The sequence below is a fragment of the Cyprinodon tularosa genome, unplaced genomic scaffold (genome assembly GCF_016077235.1).
Source record: "Cyprinodon tularosa strain WSP-4 unplaced genomic scaffold, ASM1607723v1 ctg94, whole genome shotgun sequence".
Taxonomy (NCBI): Eukaryota; Metazoa; Chordata; class Actinopteri; order Cyprinodontiformes; family Cyprinodontidae; genus Cyprinodon; species Cyprinodon tularosa.
This window is the reverse complement of record NW_024039718.1, coordinates 1,005,406-1,023,751: the sequence shown is the minus strand read 5'-3', so window position 1 is coordinate 1,023,751 and position 18,346 is coordinate 1,005,406. Positions and strand designations below refer to the sequence as shown.

At 38.8% G+C, this 18,346-nt stretch overlaps 1 protein-coding gene across 1 annotated transcript; it reads left to right on the top strand.

Moving 5' to 3' along the window:
• Positions 1 to 14,178: 14,178 nt before the first annotated feature.
• On the top strand, positions 14,179 to 17,707 carry zgc:122979 (uncharacterized protein LOC641576 homolog). The gene is made up of 4 exons (XM_038274916.1): positions 14,179 to 14,513; positions 15,013 to 15,271; positions 15,505 to 16,055; positions 16,818 to 17,707. The coding sequence occupies exons 1-4, from the start codon at positions 14,406 to 14,408 to the stop codon at positions 17,049 to 17,051; spliced, it is 1,152 nt and encodes a 383-aa protein (XP_038130844.1). The 5' UTR covers positions 14,179 to 14,405; the 3' UTR covers positions 17,052 to 17,707.
• Positions 17,708 to 18,346: the final 639 nt, after the last annotated feature.

The following is an 18,346-nucleotide window of genomic DNA, read 5'->3' as shown; positions in this document are numbered from 1 at the left end:
GGGCCCTGCCATTTAGCAAGAAGCTTATTATCACTAGTGGGGAGCAACAACAACACTTGCTGTCCAGGATGCAAGCTCCTCTCCCTGGCATTTTTATCATACCAGGTTTTCTGTTTAGTCTGAGCTGCTTTCATGTGCTGATGTGCCAATACAGCCATTTGCTCCAGTTTCTCTCTCATTTTTATCACATAGGACACCACATGCTCACCCGATGGACTTGGGCTCTCCCATTGTTCTTTAAGAAGATCCAACGGTCCCCTCACCTGTCGTCCGTACAGCAACTCGAATGGAGAGAATCCAGTTGATGCTTGTGGAACTTCTCTATATGCAAAAAGCATATAGGGCAGCCACTTGTCCCAGTCTGTGCCAGTCTCTGAAACAAACTTCCGCAGCATGTTCTTCAGTGTTTGGTTAAAACGTTCAACCAGTCCATCTGACTGGGGGTGGTATGGGGTGGTGTTTATACCCTTTATACCTAACAACTGATAAACCTGCTTTAAGAGTTTTGACAGAAAATTAGTCCCACAGTCTGTAAGGATTTCTTTAGGGATGCCTACGCGTGAAAACAGATGCAGCAAACAGTTAGCCACTTGTTTAGCTTTCACTGATCTTAAAGGAAAAGCCTCGGGGTATCTAGTAGCATAATCACAGATAACCAGAATGTAGCGGTTACCGGAGGAGCTTTTCTCCAGGGGACCTACAACATCCATTCCTATCCTTTCAAATGGAGTGTCTATGATAGGTAATGGCTGTAGATGAGCTCTAGATACACCTCTGTTGGTCGTCAACTGACATGTGTGACAGGAAGAGCAGAATTTTTGCACTTGTGTGTACATGCCTGGCCACACAAACCGACTGGCTATTCTATGAAGGGATTTCTGGAACCCAAGGTGCCCGGCCCAAGGAACTGAATGACCGAGTTCCATCACTTTTTCCCCTCAGCTGCTGTGGCAAAGCAATGGCTTCCGATTCACCTTTGACCTGATAAAGGACACCCCTCCGCACAACATAAGTTGCATCTTCCAAGACACTTGTTTTTCCCTGCTTCTTTCCCTCAACTTCAATAACCTTATCAAACCATGGTTTTAATGTTGGGTCTGACCTCTGATAGGCAGAAATATCTGAAGGAATATCAAAGTCAAATAAAGGGCAGGGTTTCATCTTTTCATCCACCTCCATTCTGACTGTACCTGAAAACTTATCCTTTCTCCTTTCAGCTCTGGATTTAGATGGTTTTACTGGGCCCACCTCCAGTTCTACATCATAGAATGGTAATTCTTGAAGTGGGTTCTGTGCTTCCTGAGCTCTAGTTGTGACCAAACTCCAGATTGGAGATGAAATTTCTGCTTCTGCTATTTTGGGGACATTTATCTGCAAGGGTACAGTGTTCTGGGTCCTGAACTGTGTGTCCTCATGGTTTCTAAAGAGAGTCAAATGTTCAGCTTCTGTGTTTGACACTAAATCGTTAATGTGGGAACATCCAAGCCCAAAATGACAGCATAGGGGAGCCTTGGTGCTAATGCTACAGGTAATAAAAATGTTTGACCTCCTATAGTTAAATAAATCTCAGCTACAGGATACTCCATTTCATCACCATGGATGCAACTTATTTTTGTCTTAGTATCACTCCACTGCTCTCTTGGCACCAAGCTAGAAAGAACTACAGATTTAAAACTTCCTGTGTCTAATAAAGCTGTTTCACGTTGACCATTTACTAGCACAGGGACCGTGTGAGCAAGTTCCTGGGCAGGGGATGGGGAAGGTGGTCTGGGAACCGAACATAGAAGGGAGGGCTTACTCCGTGTGGTGGCAGGACATGTGTACTGTGTATGACCTATCCTGTTACACTGAAAACACCTTACATCTTGCTTTGAGGAGGAGTAATTCTTAGCAGGATTGGGTTTAGCCAAAGAAAATGACTTAGTAGCTGAAAAACTCCTAGTCTGACCTATAGCCCCACCCCTTTCACCCCCATCAGACTTACTTCTTCCTGCAGGAAAGTTGTCACGCCCAAAGTTGGTTCTTCTGGCTCCCGTCCTTGCTGACAAAAAGACTTCTGCCAAACTTGCAGCCTCGTCTGCAGACTTTGGGGCTCGTTCTCTGATCCACACCTCCAAGTCTGGATTCACCATCCTGAGGAACTGCTCCATGATCATCAGTTCTGCAATGTCCTTCACTGTTGACTTCTCTGGTTTGACCCACTTATAGAACATGTCCTTGAGTCGAACATAAAGTTCTTTTGGTGTCTCACCCTGATGAACATCCAGGGATCGAAACCTCCTTCTATAGGTGTCGGCCGTTATGTCATATTTGGTCAATATGGCATCTTTCACCTTGTCATAAATGTGAGAATGTGCAATGTCCATCAGCACATAAGCACTACGTGCTTTCCCAGTAAGTAGTGGAACCAGTCGGACCGCCCACTCTTCTTTAGGCCACTGACATACCTTAGCAATCCTTTCAAAAGTTGTTAAGAAGTGCTCCACATCATCATCAGAAGTCAGTGGAAGCAGCTTTGGCTCCCTCTGTCCAGCTGGTAATCGGTAGAACATCTGACTTTGTTCATCATCATCTCCTTGATCAACATACGTTTGAGGATCTTCCTCCATGTTGTCACCATCATGCTGTCGTTCCTCTTTCAGTTCCTCCACATGAGCCTGGAGTTGTCGAAACTGATGTTGTAAATTCTTCCATCTCATTTCTTGGCGTGCTGATTCCTTCTCCATCTGCTGGTCTCTGGCAGTTTGAGACTGCATCATTGATTGGACAAGGCTTGCCAGCTGATCCAGTTTGTCATCAGTGCTAGCACCAGGAGCAGCCTCAGCTCCACTCATAGTTGTAGTACTGTCTTGAGTCTCAGCCTCATTATTTCTTTTTCCACCTCTGGGCATCATTGCCTCATTGTTCCTCCAAAGCCACACTTCTGACACCACTTGTCACTCTCCGAGGGCGGCACTGCGTTAGAAGGAGGTGAGGCAATGCAACAAGACTTGGTGGAATATGTTTTATTGGTGCTGCAGTTCACCAATACACCGACACCCATTTTCCTCACTGCCAAGCACAGCAGCTTGCTTTAGCTTTTGGCCACTCCCACTCCACACCAGGTGAAGGGGTGACAAAACAACAATAAATTATTTACAAACCCAACACAAAATAAAGAGTACAAATAAATATTTACATGCATGCAACTTAGAAACAACTAATCCTAAAGTCAATCAAGAAATTAAATCAAACTTAATATAACTTTAGAGTATTATCCCTCTTAGCTCACATGGTATGCTCCACCCTTCTAAGGAGACACACCAGGAAGGTAAACCCCAATTAACACAACACAAACTGAAATAAAGAAATTAAACAAACTATCTGTTCTATAAATAAATCCCAATTAACACAACACAAACTGAAATAAAGAAATTAAACAAAACTATCTATTCTATAAATAAACCCCAATTAACATAACACAAACTGAAATAAAGAAATGAAACAAACTATCTGTTCTATAAATAAACATCAATTAATAGGGATGGAGCCTCTGCTCTCCATCACATATGGCTTTATAAAACCAAAGAGGTTGTGACAGGCAAATGTCTTTTAGTTAATGAGTCAATGCGCTTATGTTTTGCAGCAATTACTGAGATGTCTTAACCAGCCGTAGATGTCTAAAAACTTCAAACTTCTGGCCATTCTTCTGTGGAAATAACTGAAATAGCAGCCTGAAATTTGTGCTAAACTATCCCATAGATTACGGTCTAGACCTTAACTCAGACACTAAAGCATTGATAATATTTTTCTGTGAGAAACCTAATCTTTGCCTTCTTTTAAAGATTATTATTTTATTTTTATTTATTTTTTTGGTAACATGCTTTACTGTTATTGTTTAGCATTTAGTTTCCCCATAAATCATGAGAGGCATCAGCATAATGCAATGATCACACTGTGTTCTATAATCTTTTAAAGTAGAGCACTTATCTGGTTACTTATCGGATTTCTTCATTTTTCAAAATCTTTCTTCTTGTTGATGTTGTTTGGAGGCCAGACTCTGCTCATAGTTGAATCTTTGGAGCTCCATGTCCCCATTTATATATTTTTATTTGTTAAAAATGGTTAGACTCTGCTTCTCAAGCACAAAATGTTGGTCTACTATTAATGATCTTAAAAGACCTGTTAAAGTTATTGGTTTGACAAAGTATGAATGCTTTTAAAAGTTCTCTGAATGCTGTGCAGGAATTCCATGAGCCGCTCCACATGAGTGCATATACTCTGGACCCTGTGGATATAACAGTGGGCTGTTCTGAATTGTTGTTTTTCTGGTTAAAATATATGGTAGGACTAAAAATTACGTTTACTGCCTGTTTCTCTTTCTTCATCAGACACATAGTAGAAAACTGCATATTAATATGTGTTTTAAGGTTGTTGTTTGTTTTTTGTTTTGTTTGTTTTTTGTGTGCTTTTCTTTTTATATGTGACCTCAACAATCTGAACCTATGTCAGTGTTAAGATAGAGTTTTTTCCTTTTCTTTGGAGACGAATCCCAGACTTCAGCTTCAGGTGCTTGAAAAACAATGTGTCATGCACTCCCACTTCTTTAACACCCCATTTCAGATTGCTTTTTCAGTCTCCACGTGGCCTTTATGCCTGTCGACTGTCATCTTCCTCCTCCTTTCCTCCAAGGATCCCGTCCATCTGCAGGCTGCTTCTATCTGCATACCCTACCCCGAGGATAACTACTTTCTAAGACAATTAAAGATGCCAACAGAAAAAAACTGAGCAGTGGGCAAGAAAAGCTGACATAGAAGATCCAAGAAATAAAATTTAGCCAGAAGGGGAGAATGGCTATAAATGTTTGTAAAATATACTGTTTTACAGGGATGTAGCCAATGCAATACTCAGATGTTCTTGTTACATAACTAGATCAGTTACATAAAAGTGAATATTATAATTAAAAAAAAAATTTGAGACACTGTAATACATTTTGTACTCTGCAGGGGGCGACAAACACCTATGGAAACTACAGCCACACTTGGATTGGACTTGGATACCAAGAAAGATGTAAATGTGTAACTGCTTTTTTATCTAAAATAATTTCTTCACTACTTTAATGGAAGAAAAATAAAGTCTACAAAATCCTATAGGGCTAACATTAGGGGAGGGTGTGTGAGCATTTATCTGCCTACAGGAGCACATATCTGGTGGTTGCTTGTAAAAAAAAAATCCAGGAGTGTTTCTTCAATGCAGACATTAAGCTGCAGAGGAGATTTTCCAAATTGCTCCCCCTGCAAAACCCTTTCCCACTGCCAGCTATAATCCATCACCACTGTCTTGCAACAATCTGCACCCTTGTTTTCCTATCATTCTCTCAGTCTCTCATGTTTAAGAACTATTTGTGTCCCTTTTGTAATTTTCTTCATCCATTATCTTTCCTTTTTTCATAATTTCTAATGAAAACAATCCACCTACCTCTTTCAAAGAGAGCAAAAGATTTAAATCTTTTTAAAAAGAAGATGACAGGCTGCACACCATGTGCTCTATCTGGGTCCATGTCTGCCTTAATATTTGCCTATGCATTTAGATGTGTCTGCACTGCCATTTGTCTGTCTGTCTGTTCATCTGGTGCATCCAGACAGCTGAAGTCTGGCTAGAGGGAAATAACAGAGCCAGTCACACTTACAGACATGTGTGGGAGTTGCAGCACACCCAGGGGAGAGAAGGTGTTAGACATGACAGAGGGATGGAGTTTAGAATTTCTTTTTAGCTTGTCTAATATGTGTTATTCCTCTTGTGCCATTTTAAACTATGTCGATTCATCTGCTGCCCTTTGAATGGCAGGGTGAGGACTGGGAGTGAGATGATGTGGGATGAGGGTGGTGTCACATACTCTGTGCCCATGCTGTGCACACACAGCAGGGTGAATCACATTTTCCAAGTACCCTGCAGGAAGTGATCACTGCTCCCACAAAACATAACAACAAGGGATGACACCCAGCTGCAAGGCTGAGGGATTAAACTTCTTCCTCTATAAAGTCAACTGCAAACTACCAGCTTCATTCTCGGATAGTTCAACTGAGAATGAACAAGAGAAACGAGCTCTCTGATAAAGATAAAAAGCTATCAGCATTTTGACCAATTTTTCTTTCGTAATTAAGTCCAAGTCAGACGTTTAAATGCCCTGCATCCTTGCATTACCCCTAATCTTTAGCTAGATCTTTAGCTAGATAGATTTAAACAGAAATTATTTCTGAAAAAGTCAAAAATGTTTCCCAATATGTATGTCTCTTGGTATCAAAAGAAAAAAGTTGGTTAAATTAAAGAACAAGAAAGTGCAGGGTATAAATATATTTGTGCTTAAGTATATTAGCTATAGCATAAATTGCTAGAGTCAATATGACCTCAGTCCACCCTTTGCAGCTACAACATCACCAGCTACCAGATTTGTGACTCTATCTAACAGACCCAGAGTGTTTTGCACCAGATCATGCAAAATTTTGTGTTGAAATTGATGATGGATGGCTTGAATACACCTGCTTGCCCACAAAACTTCAATCCATAGAGCTAAGCTCTCACGGCTGTTCTTTACCAAATGTTAAGGCCAGATGAAGTCTGTAGGTCTGTTGCCATTTAACTGCATAAAGGTGGCAATCTCAGAGCATTATTGGCTTTAAACACTGAACCCACTCTTCTAATTTGTACATTGCAGACCACCTTGTGGCTTAAGTGCTCTTATTTCCAATCCAGTTTTTACTGTACTAGTACTAATACTTAACTTTAGTGAGTAAATGTCACCTCAGGTCTTATTTCACAGGTGGCATCCTGTACTATAGACCACGCTGGAATTCACTGAGCTCCTTAGTGCGGCTAATTCTTTCTCTCAATTTTATATATCTGTGCCCAGAGATGGGAAGTAACGAAGTACAAATACTTCGTTACTGTACTCAAGTAGATTTTTCTGATATTTCTTCTTTACTTTACTACTTATTTTTATGGCAACTTTTTACTTCTACTCCTTACATTTTTACACAAATATCTGTACTTTCTACTCCTTACATTTTAAAAAATGAGCTTTTACTTTAGTTTTTAATCATTTCAATTGAGTTACCGTTATTATTTTTCATGTCATCAATACCAAATTCAATCTAATTGGATGGGAATCTACGTTGCATTTGACGCACCACTACAAGATGAATCGACAGATTCGGCGGTATTCATTGGCGGCAAATCATTGCAGCTTGGTGGCGGTGGCGTTAGCATAGTAGTATGGATGACGAGATGATTGAAAATGAACACAACGGAGATCTAGTCCTATTGGCAGACATCCATTTAAAATGTAGGCAATGGCATGAAAAAAGTGGTTTCTACTTTTACTTTTATACTTTAAGTAAATTTATAAGCCTGTACTTTGTTACTTTTACTTGAGTAAAGAAGTTTAATCAGTACTTCCACTTTTACCAGAGTATTTTTTTAACACAAGTAACTGTATTTTTACTAAAGTAGGGAAAGTGAGTACTTTTGCCATCTCTGTCTGTGCCGATGGAAGTGGTTGGAACCCATCCAATCAATATTCAAAATGGTTGAAAGAATGCCCTAGACCAGGGGTGTCAAAGTGGGGCTGTGTGGCTGCAGGTTTTCTTTCCAACCAAGCAAAAGTACACAAGACTCCAGTCATCTCATCAAGTGAGTCCAATCTGAACATGATGACTTGATGAGATTACTGGAGTCTGGTGTGCTATTTTATAGCTATTTTAATAAAAACATATAAATCAATTTTTTATATAAATATTAGTACTTGTAAATATCAATTTTATGCAGAATGATAATTGTTAAAAGTAGGTAAATAATGACAATGGAAAAGATGTTTGCCCAAAACTCAAAGCTGAAAGAATATTATCTACTATACCTTTTATCCAAGGGGCACAGATGTTTGAATATATTCCTCTATTTGTTAGCAAAGGCTGTGGGAAAGTATAGTTAGTCTTTATTTTGAAAATATGGATGTTTTGCTCATTAATTTTCCTGTTGGAACAGTAGAGATTGACCCTGAGGTTCTGGTGTCTATCTAGTTTCTGCCAACCATCACTGTACATTGGTTATTGCCTGGCCACCCTTATAAAAATGTTCTGGCTACGCCTCTGGTTTATAGTATGTATGTTTAATGGTATATAGTAATTCAAACCCTTTGTGAATAAAGGAAAATCAGCATCATATCAAAATTGTTCACTACATTCCTGTTTCCCATTTTCATTTCAAATTGCCTGCCTGTGCAGATAGATAGATAGATAGATAGATAGATAGATAGATAGATAGATAGATAGATAGATAGATAGATAGATAGATAGATAGATAGATAGATAGATAGATAGATAGATAGATAGATAGATAGATAGATAGATAGATAGATAGATAGATAGATAGATAGATAGATGATAGATAGATAGATAGATAGATAGATAGATAGATAGATAGATAGATAGATAGATAGATAGATAGATAGATAGATAGATAGATAGATAGATAGATAGATAGATAGATAGATAGATAGATAGATAGATAGATAGATAGATAGATAGATAGATAGATAGATAGATAGATAGATAGATAGATAGATAGATAGATTTTTGTCCCTTACAATATGAAAGGTGTTTTAAGATATAAATAACAATAAAATCAATAAAAAATTGAAAGCCTTTGTCTATCGATATATTTTGCTATCAATATGAACAGAAAATGTATGCAACTGTGAGAAGGAACTGGCAAAGTGTTTTTTTTATTATGACTATTTATCATGTCTATTAACTAGAAAAGTGAGGTTTCAGTAGATAAATATAAACACAGCTATGTTCTGTGCACTGGAACAAACGGTGACTGGAGCCTGTGATTGCTGTGAAAACTTGATGTGTGACAACAGAAAACATGATGAGAACAACAGGATGCATGTGAGCCTTCTCACCAACTAACAATAACCGTGTCACTGCTGCTTGATGCTTTATGTGAGGCTCTTTCCTAAAAGACTGACAGGACACTTTGTGTTTCTGCGAGAAAGAACGCGATAGTGTGAATGTGTGAAAAGAACAGGAAAAAAAGGAGACCAAAAGCAGCCAAAGTGTTCTCGTGGGCTTGGACAGCGAATGTCGCCTGTTCTGATTCACTCCATCTTGCTCAATCTGTGAATAGTATCCAAGAGCTGCAATCTGGAGCATGATGCTCCAGGTTGGTCATGTTCAAACCATATTTGTCTGCTATTTCCTGTAGAACGTACGGAGAATCCCCAGGAAACTCCATCTTCCATTGGAGAAAGATTCATGGAGCAGGAAGTATTACCATTTATGTACACTCCCTGTGACTATGCTGCTCAGATCTATGACTATGATACGCTGTGTGTCGTAATCCTGTAGTATGAGTGCTGTTACCCAAATAGAACTGCAGATTTCAATGGGAGTGAAAAAGCAACAAGGTAGATATTGCATTTTATCAATGTGTGACCTCCATATGCTGACAACGTTGTATTCATAATATAATGTTTTATTCTCTATGAATTACTGTTTTTACAGCATTTGCTTAAATTAAAGAATCCTAACAGATAAAAATTTTCTCACTTTCATATTGATTTTTTTGTCCTGTTATATGGAACAGTGAATAAATAAAAGAGTGCGCTTTATTATACCTCAGTATTTTGTATCTTTTTTTTTTTTTCTGGAATGTATTCCATAAAAGACTACTAACCAAACCAATTCAAGTTGTGTCTATATGCAAGATTATAATATAATCAGGTAAAATACATATCTTCATTTGTTGCTACAGTGAAACATGGTGTCCCCTGGGGTTCTGATTTAGGTCCATCTGTCCCTCTTCAGTGAATATTTGAGTTGATTTGATATGTCAAAATAAAAGAGCATAAAAACAATAACATTAAGTTTAAAGTCTATTTGTTTTTCATGAAGGTCAAATGTTTTGAGTTTTTTTTCTCATTAGACTATAGCCTAATAGATTTGTTGCACAAAAATTTCATTTGCGAGGTATTGATACATGAAAAATAAAATAATCAAAAAATTTTTAGAACTTTGTCCACTCTAGACATGAAACATAACCAACATATAATCAAATTGAAAAACAAATAAAATCAGATAGATTTTTAAAAAGTGCATACGTATGCATTTCCCTGCATTAGTTTTGTTAAATATCTTTTTGATTCAATCCCTGCATTTAATTCTCTTGGGTATAAACCAAGCATCATTTACGTATAGCCTCTTAATCCAACAAGCTAGAAATACAGTGTTGTTAGTATTATTCTATTGACAAATGATCATTTGTATTCTTTAGTTGAAGCTATAATTTATAGAGAGGTCAAAGAGGAGTTGGGAGTAGGAGCGGTGGTCTAGTGGTTAGAGCAGTGTGCTTGTGCTCTGAGAAGCTTGCAAGTACCTGGTTTTGATCCCCATAGCCTGCACTATGGCCTGCAATCCCTGAGCAAGACCCTTAACCCCCAAAGGCTCCCCAGGCGCCGCACAGTGGCAGCCCACTTAGGATTGGTTAAAATGCAGAAGTGAATATCTCCACTGAGAGATCAATGATGTTCAATCATTGTTATTATTATTATTAGGAGGACCAACCTTTGCAGGGAACAGAGGGGTAATATTGCCTGGGCTATGTGGTATGCTGACAGACTCCTAAAGGGAATGCGTGTAAAGGTTCTCAGTCATCCAGGTCATAGTCATTCCAAAAAAAGTTGAAAACAAACCACTGGACTTTTCCAAACAACCTTTCCACAGAAGCATAACTCAACACAGGAGATCTACCACCTCTGGACAAGACTCTGCAGTCCACCTACAACTTAAGGACAAAGGACACTCTATTGAAGACCAGAATGTTCACATTTTGGACAAAGAAGACAGGTTTGAAAGTGGTGTGAAGGAAGTCTTTTACATAAAGAAAGAAAAACCAACCTTAAACAGAGGGGATGGCCTCAGGTTTCAGCTATTGAAAACCCATATCACAGTTTTAGAGCTGATTCCTTCCGACTATCACCTTAATACTCATCGCCATGCAGGTGGTCAAATCATTGGCCCTGTAAGCAAGGCCAACGACAACCTTAACGACTCCCCATTTCAAAAAGGTGGACCTGTTTTCAGTTCAATTTGCATGTTTTCTAAGCCATAACAAGGCTTTTGTTGGACTCCTCTATAAAGCCTGGAGTTTCAGACTACTCCAGACATTTTGAATTGAGAAAGCTTTCTGCAGTGGAAAAAAAGTCAAGTAGTTTGTTTTTTATTTATTTGTTTGTTTTTATCCTACAGAGAATAAATGCTGAAACTGAATTAAAAAGCTTAAATCAAGTTTTAGATTATTGCAGCTTCATTTAAGCTTTTAATTTTTACCACCAACATATATGTTTTTCTATGCAATTGTACAAAATAAATGTCAAATCAAACTGAAAAGATTTTTAAAATGATTCAAGACTGTTTTATCAGTTTACTGCACAGAAACTCACATTACAGCAGTATGCACATTTTTATATGCTCTGTGTATTGTTTTCATGTAAGCCCCTGTTAAAATCTGCAATATGTAAACTAATGTAGGGTCAAGTGCATCAGTTGAAGTTATCCAACATATTGCATGTTCCGCTCAGCTCTGTGATTGCTGGGATTTGATTAATAGTTTTGATATGCCTGTCTGCTCCTCCTCCTCCCTGACAGCAGTAATATCTGCTCATGCTTCCATCCACGAGGGGAAAGAACATTGAAGCTCTGTTTCTTGTACTTTTTTGTTACATAATTTTAAAACCAATCACACTTTTCGATTATAATGTTGAGAATGCATTTACACCAAACCTGTCAGAATCTCAAAAATCAGCACATCACAAAATGTACAGTCTAACCTCACAAGTCTGATGCTTTTTTTTAACACATTGGGTTACATAACATGAGGCTGTTTTTTTTTTTACTCCTACAGCTGCTTGTCAATTGGCCTGCATTCATTGCTTTGCCTACATTTTTATCCAGCAGCAGCATTTTATGCTGACATGTGTAGGCGGGTGCATTTATATAAACACCTGCTTTGCTTTCTACTCTTACCTGCAAACTTCAAAGGCCTATTTAGAGCTGCAGGAATAAGGTATTTATGTTGGTCACTGGAACATTCTAACCTTCTAATTTAATTGTGCTTTTGTATGTGTCATGAAGCCCTTAAGATAATATTAGCTTCAGTCTAATCTAGGAAACTAGACTTTTCTCACACATTTCATAAGATAAGATTTACACATCCATAAAGGTTGTTTTGTCTCTATCATTGTGTTTGCACTCTAGATTCTTGGCTCTAAAATGGATGTTAAGTCCTTATTTTGCACTTAAGTTACACATTAAATCTCACAATAGACTTGTATTAACTCCAAAATTATTTCACTAGTCAGCTTTAACCAACAAGCTGCTATAAAATCATAAAATATTACCAAACTAGAGTTATCAGAATATGTTCTATCACTTTTACCATCATTAAGACAAAAATGAAAAAGAGTCAAAAGCTGTTTTACCTCATATATCATTGTCATTTATAATGAGAGATTGCATAACCATGCATGAATGCATAAACATCTTACAAGTTAAATTGTTAATTCCTAACAAACCACGAACTCAACTTACAAGTTCCCTTTAATTTAACATTTTGTGCAATTTACCTCTTCAATAACAATAACCAAATCTAGAATTGCACTGGAATTGTAAGGCGAGATGATTAATCAGTGCCACTTTGAACTGATAATAAATATGTTTTTGCTGTGCAAGTAAAGTACTCATGTAGTGCCAGAAGAGTAATCATACCTCTCTTTATGGTTTGTTTATACAAAATTTTTACATGCATAGACCAATAATTTTCCAGATTATTCTTTGAAAATGTGGTCAAAACTTGGTCAGAAGGCATATAAAGAACATTTATCAAATCTTGCTATGCATGCAGGGGTTGGATATAAATTTCATTTAAGTTATTCCACAGGATTAATTTACATCGTGCCATCAACTCTGAACAATGATGAAGAAATACAAGTCAATATAAGCATGGAGTATTCAGGTTGATGCACAAAGTTAATTTTCGACTACACGTAGCATTTTACATCTAAGCCAAATATCTATTATGGTATCAGTAAAATAGAGTTCCGCCTTCCTTAACTATTGTCCCAATGAGGCATGTAATGAGCTACAAGGAGGATCTTTATAAATTCTTTCAATAGAGACTTAATTTTTGACATCTTTTCCACACAAGAAAAAAGTTGTATCAACAGATTCAACCCTCTGAAGTATCTGGTTAATCTCTGCAGCTCTGCAGTTACCATGGTCTTCAAACACGGCTTGTTAAATGGCAGTGTGCATGTGGATTGGCTTATGCCATGCTCTTCTCATTTCTGGATGATGTATTGAAAAGTACTCTTTCTCCTCTCGCTTTCGGTTTTTCTGTCTGCTATGTTCCTTGGCCTTCATGATGCTGTTTATTTAGTTTATTGTTGTTTTTACATTCCATTAACTAGTTTTCTCAGAAACACCTTTCAGGACCCTTTAAAGAACATTTGAAATTTTGACTGATATTAAATAATGCACAAGAGAATTTATCTGCCAATATTATTAGGTTACTTATCGGGGTTTGTTGAACTGGATTTTCTTTAAAGGTATTCATATAAACATGTAAGCATATATAGGCCCAGTAACACTTTTTACATATCTATTTAAATGTGTAAAACGTGAACATGTCATTGCCTTCATACTTAAAAATTATATCACACTTGTTTTTTACTGACTTTCCCTTTTTTGATAAAGTATTATTGAATTAAATTTGTAGTTGTAATGTGAGAAAATTTGAGCTACTTCAAGGTTCATATAGTAATTTACAGATAAAGTATAAAGACTATTTGGTGCTTCATATGTTTTTTTATATATATTTATAAATATTAATAATCATCTTAGCAGAGGGACTCCATCCTTGAGTTTTTAATACTCAGGAGTTGCCTGTGCAGACAGTTTTTTCTTTTCTTTTTTTCCCCTAGTCTGTTCTATCTACAGAAGAGGACTCGATGTACAAAGTCGTGACTGTCTGCTCTAGCTGCTTTCAAGAACTCCGGAAACAAGACTAGAGATGGGAATGGAGGCTGCAACATCCGCATGATCATCGCGCGAGCACCAATGGCTTTCCACCGAGCGTGCTGAGCACACCGGCATCCCGTGAGGAAATGGGCGGTCCCGGGAAATCTCGACCGGGTTGCGTGGGCGGCTGAAGATCCGTGAAAGGGAGCTGCGGCGGCGGTATATAAAGGAGGCCGAGCAGAGCTTTCAGACAGGACGGAGCTTAGAGATTTCAGCACCACAACTCCAGTGGACAGCGACGCGTAGCAACTCTTTGAAACACTCAACCCAAAAAACAGCCTATTTCCCATCATGGTTCTCATCTGGACCCAGTTCGGTGTGAAGCAAAAGAATGGAAATGTGAAGTGCAAAGTACGAGTTATGCACAGGGGTGACAGCTCCGGATCATCATCATCAGCGGTAAGGAGAAAATACGTTTCTTCATTGTGTTTCAGTCTAAAGTTATGTGTCAGATTTTATCTTAGTCTGTGCTTCACCGGCATCTTTACGATATGCTGTCATTTCATTCACACACATGCTAGAAAACGCGGATCCCCCATCAGCCAATCGCTGCACAGTTTATCAGTTGTTGGGGGAAAGTCTTTTGCTTCACATGGATAACCCCCCCTCTTTCTTACGTTGATTTGAGCATCAGCCTATAAACTGTGTGCATCTCCTTAGCAGCACAGATACGGGTGTTTCCCTTCAGGCAGTTATTGGCAAGGGGAATTTTTCTTGATGACTGTAGATTTTGCACTGCAGTCTGCACCAGTTATTCAGTTTGGAGCGCTAATTCATAAATAGATATCATTATCCACTGGTTTTATATAACCTTTCTCAAATTAAACCCAAGTACAACTTATTACATAGAGAAAGTATGACTAAGTGGTCTAAATGGAAAAAATTTGTATTACTACAGGAGAGCACCAAGTCTGAGCCGGACACACCTTGCCTTTCCATCAAGCCAACAGGCAAGGACTTCTACAAGGTCCTGGGAATCTTGCCTGAATCCAATGAAGATGAGATCAAGAAGGCCTACAGGAAGATGGCCCTCAAGTTCCACCCAGACAAGAACAGCGACCCTGATGCAGAGGAGAAGTTCAAAGAGATCGCAGAGGCTTATGAGATCCTGAATGATCCCCAGAAAAGGAGCATTTATGACCAATTTGGAGAAGAAGGTGAGCAGATGGAATTTAATCTATCATTTTTGAATAAGTCTATCAAAACTGCCAACTTGTAGATCAAAGTTTATGGTTAAAATTATTTTGCAAAAAAAGTGCATTATGACTGGTTAATTATTCAGAACCCAAAATAGACATCACTCTTTTGTTTTTATGGCAGAAAATGTTTCTTTATAAGGAAATGTGATCTAGAGCAATTTGCCTTAACTCCTTTACTCTTTTCCTTTTAGGGCTTAAAAATGGAATTTCAGCAGGCCAAGGCAACATCTTCCGCCACAATTTCCAAAATGACCCCCACGCCACCTTCTCTTCCTTCTTCCACAACTCAGACCACTTTGACATCTTCTTCGGCAGCGACCCCGATGGCGATGACGACCTCTTTAACCCCTTCCGGCGATCCACTTTCACTAATCTCGGCGGTTTCGCCGGCTACGAGGCAGGCCTGCGGAAGGGCACACAGAACTTGTCTGGCGAGGCCGTGGTGCATGACCTCCCAGTGACGCTGGAAGAAGTGATGCATGGCTGCACAAAGCAAATGAAGATCACACGTAGTCGGCTCAACCCTGATGGCCGGAGCCTGAGAACTGAGGAGAAGGTGTTAAATGTCGTGGTGAAGAAAGGCTGGAGGGCAGGCACCAGGATCACCTTCCCCAGGGAGGGAGATGAGACCTCTAATAGCCCCCCTGCAGACATCACCTTTATTCTAAGAGATCAGGATCACCCACAGTACAAGAGAGATGGGGCCAACATTGTCTACACAGCCCAGATCACTCTTAAAGAGGTGAGTCTACTCTTGGGTCCACATGTCCCATATTTCAAATACTCACAACTGAGATAGTGGCTACAATCTACTGCCTTTTGTTCTTAAATACAAAACAAAAAAAACAGAATCATATTAAGTACTCTAGATAAAAATTTCAGGTTCTTTATCTAGTCTCAAAAGAACACCATGTTCCAGTCTGGGCATTTCAGCCCACCACTCACAGTAGCCTGACAGACCCACCAAACCAAACGACAGCAGTCTGCCAACACCTCAGTTACCTCAGCAGCCCCTGCAGAGTGAAAGAAAAAAAATGAGCTAAATTTAGCCCTGCCTGCTGACTGCACCCACGAATCGCACTTCAGCCTCCCTCTCAGCCATTGCTCTCACTGTAGCCTCAACAAACCAGGCGGAGGGAGAGAGAGCAGAGAGAGACATTTCTTCTGGCTCACTCTTCCTCGGCCTCTCAGTTCCACCGACCCACGCACAGATTAGCAGAGCAGCAGTCACAGAGACTGACATTTCAAATAGCTCCTCCATCCTCTTTTGGCTCCCCATCAGTCACTGAAACACTTGACTCCCACACACAGGAGGGAAATAGAACACTGATAATAACATCTGTACCACTGTTGCATAACTCAGTCAATCTTTTCACAAGTACACATACATAATATTCATCAGTTACACAACTGTGTATGCATCACTTTACCTAATTAGTTTTAGAGCTAATATTGACAGTAGGCCTCAAGATCTAACTTTATCTCTCCTTTGTTTTCTCTCCAGGCTCTCTGTGGATGCACAGTCAATGTACCGACCCTAGACAACCGCATGATGCCTCTACCATGCAGCGACATCATCAAGCCAGGCGCGGTCCGGCGGCTAAGGGGCGAGGGTCTCCCACAGCCCAAAAGCCCATCCCAACGGGGCGACTTGGTGGTGGAGTTCCAGGTGGTCTTCCCTGACAGGATCCCACCACAGTCCCGCGAAATCATCAAGCACAGCCTGGGGCAGTGCTAGCCTTCTGCATTTCCACTTCACACAGCCTTGCCGTGTGTCTTTCTTATTTCTCAAACACAGCCTTGCCTACGGTGCTAATATCACAACCAATCACAACCTCTTATTGTGTTTGGAAAAGGCAAACAGAGCTGAGTAGGTCAAACTGTACTTTAGAGAGGAAAGTTTCTGAACTCTTAGTGCAAAGCACAACAGCTGCTGGTGCTGCGCGAGTGGTTGGTTACAGGACTAATGAATGGTTTCTTAGTAGTCTGAGGCATGCATTTATTCAACAGCCTTTGCCTGGGTGAAAAGGTATACCTGTACTGTTATACTTGCAAACTTATGGCAGGATATCAGTGTGCTATTCAAGTCTGTATAGACTTACATAAACCTTAATGGTAGAAACAAGCGAAGAAAAAAAAAAACATCTTTCTCCTTTTTCTTCTTCTTCTTCTTATGGTTATATGGTGCTCATATGACTGATTTTTTGCATTGATTTATTACAATAGCAAAAACTACTTGTGTGCAAAGGTCTACTTTGTGTACAATATGAAAATAATGTTGTCTCTAAAAGAGATTCACTTGTCAAATGTTCTATCGAATGACTAGAAAAGTTTGTATATATTCTGCAATAATAGTTAATGATGTGTTCCTGCTTTATTCTACGGCATGAAAAATAAAAGACAAAAAAAAAAATGTTTTTTGTTATGTTTTTTTTTTGTGAACAGATTAGTAGATAACTGTTTATGTTTCCGAAGTCGTTTGGTCTATAAACAAAGAACCACTCACAATTTCTATGTTCACCAAAACCCCATCAAGTCCATGTGATCAGTTCACAAGTACTTTAAGAACATATTCAGCATTAAATCTGAATATATGATTCTGTTTTAGGGTTTAGAGTGCTCTTTTTTGACAACTCCAGTGAATTAGCAAATCTACTTTATGAACACACCATTAAAATATCTTTTTATAAAACACTTGCATGCAAATTATTAGAAGCAAAAGCCGCTTTAATCAAGAAATCAGTCATCATAACTGGCTTTTATTGCTATTGCTGATTCCATATTCTTAAACCTCTTGTAGAATGCATTTGCAGTACATTCTGGCTATTAACAGTCTTTAGTTGCTCTAAATTTTTCAAAATCCAGGCGAGATGTATCAAATATTTTGCACTTGTATTGTAAATTATATCACTTTAAAAGGAAAACTTTAAACTGTATGGAAATGGTTTTATAACCATAGAGAATGATGGGGTTTGAGATAATTGCAGATCTAAAGTATTTCTATATTTACATTGTGCTCTTGTAAATAGCTTT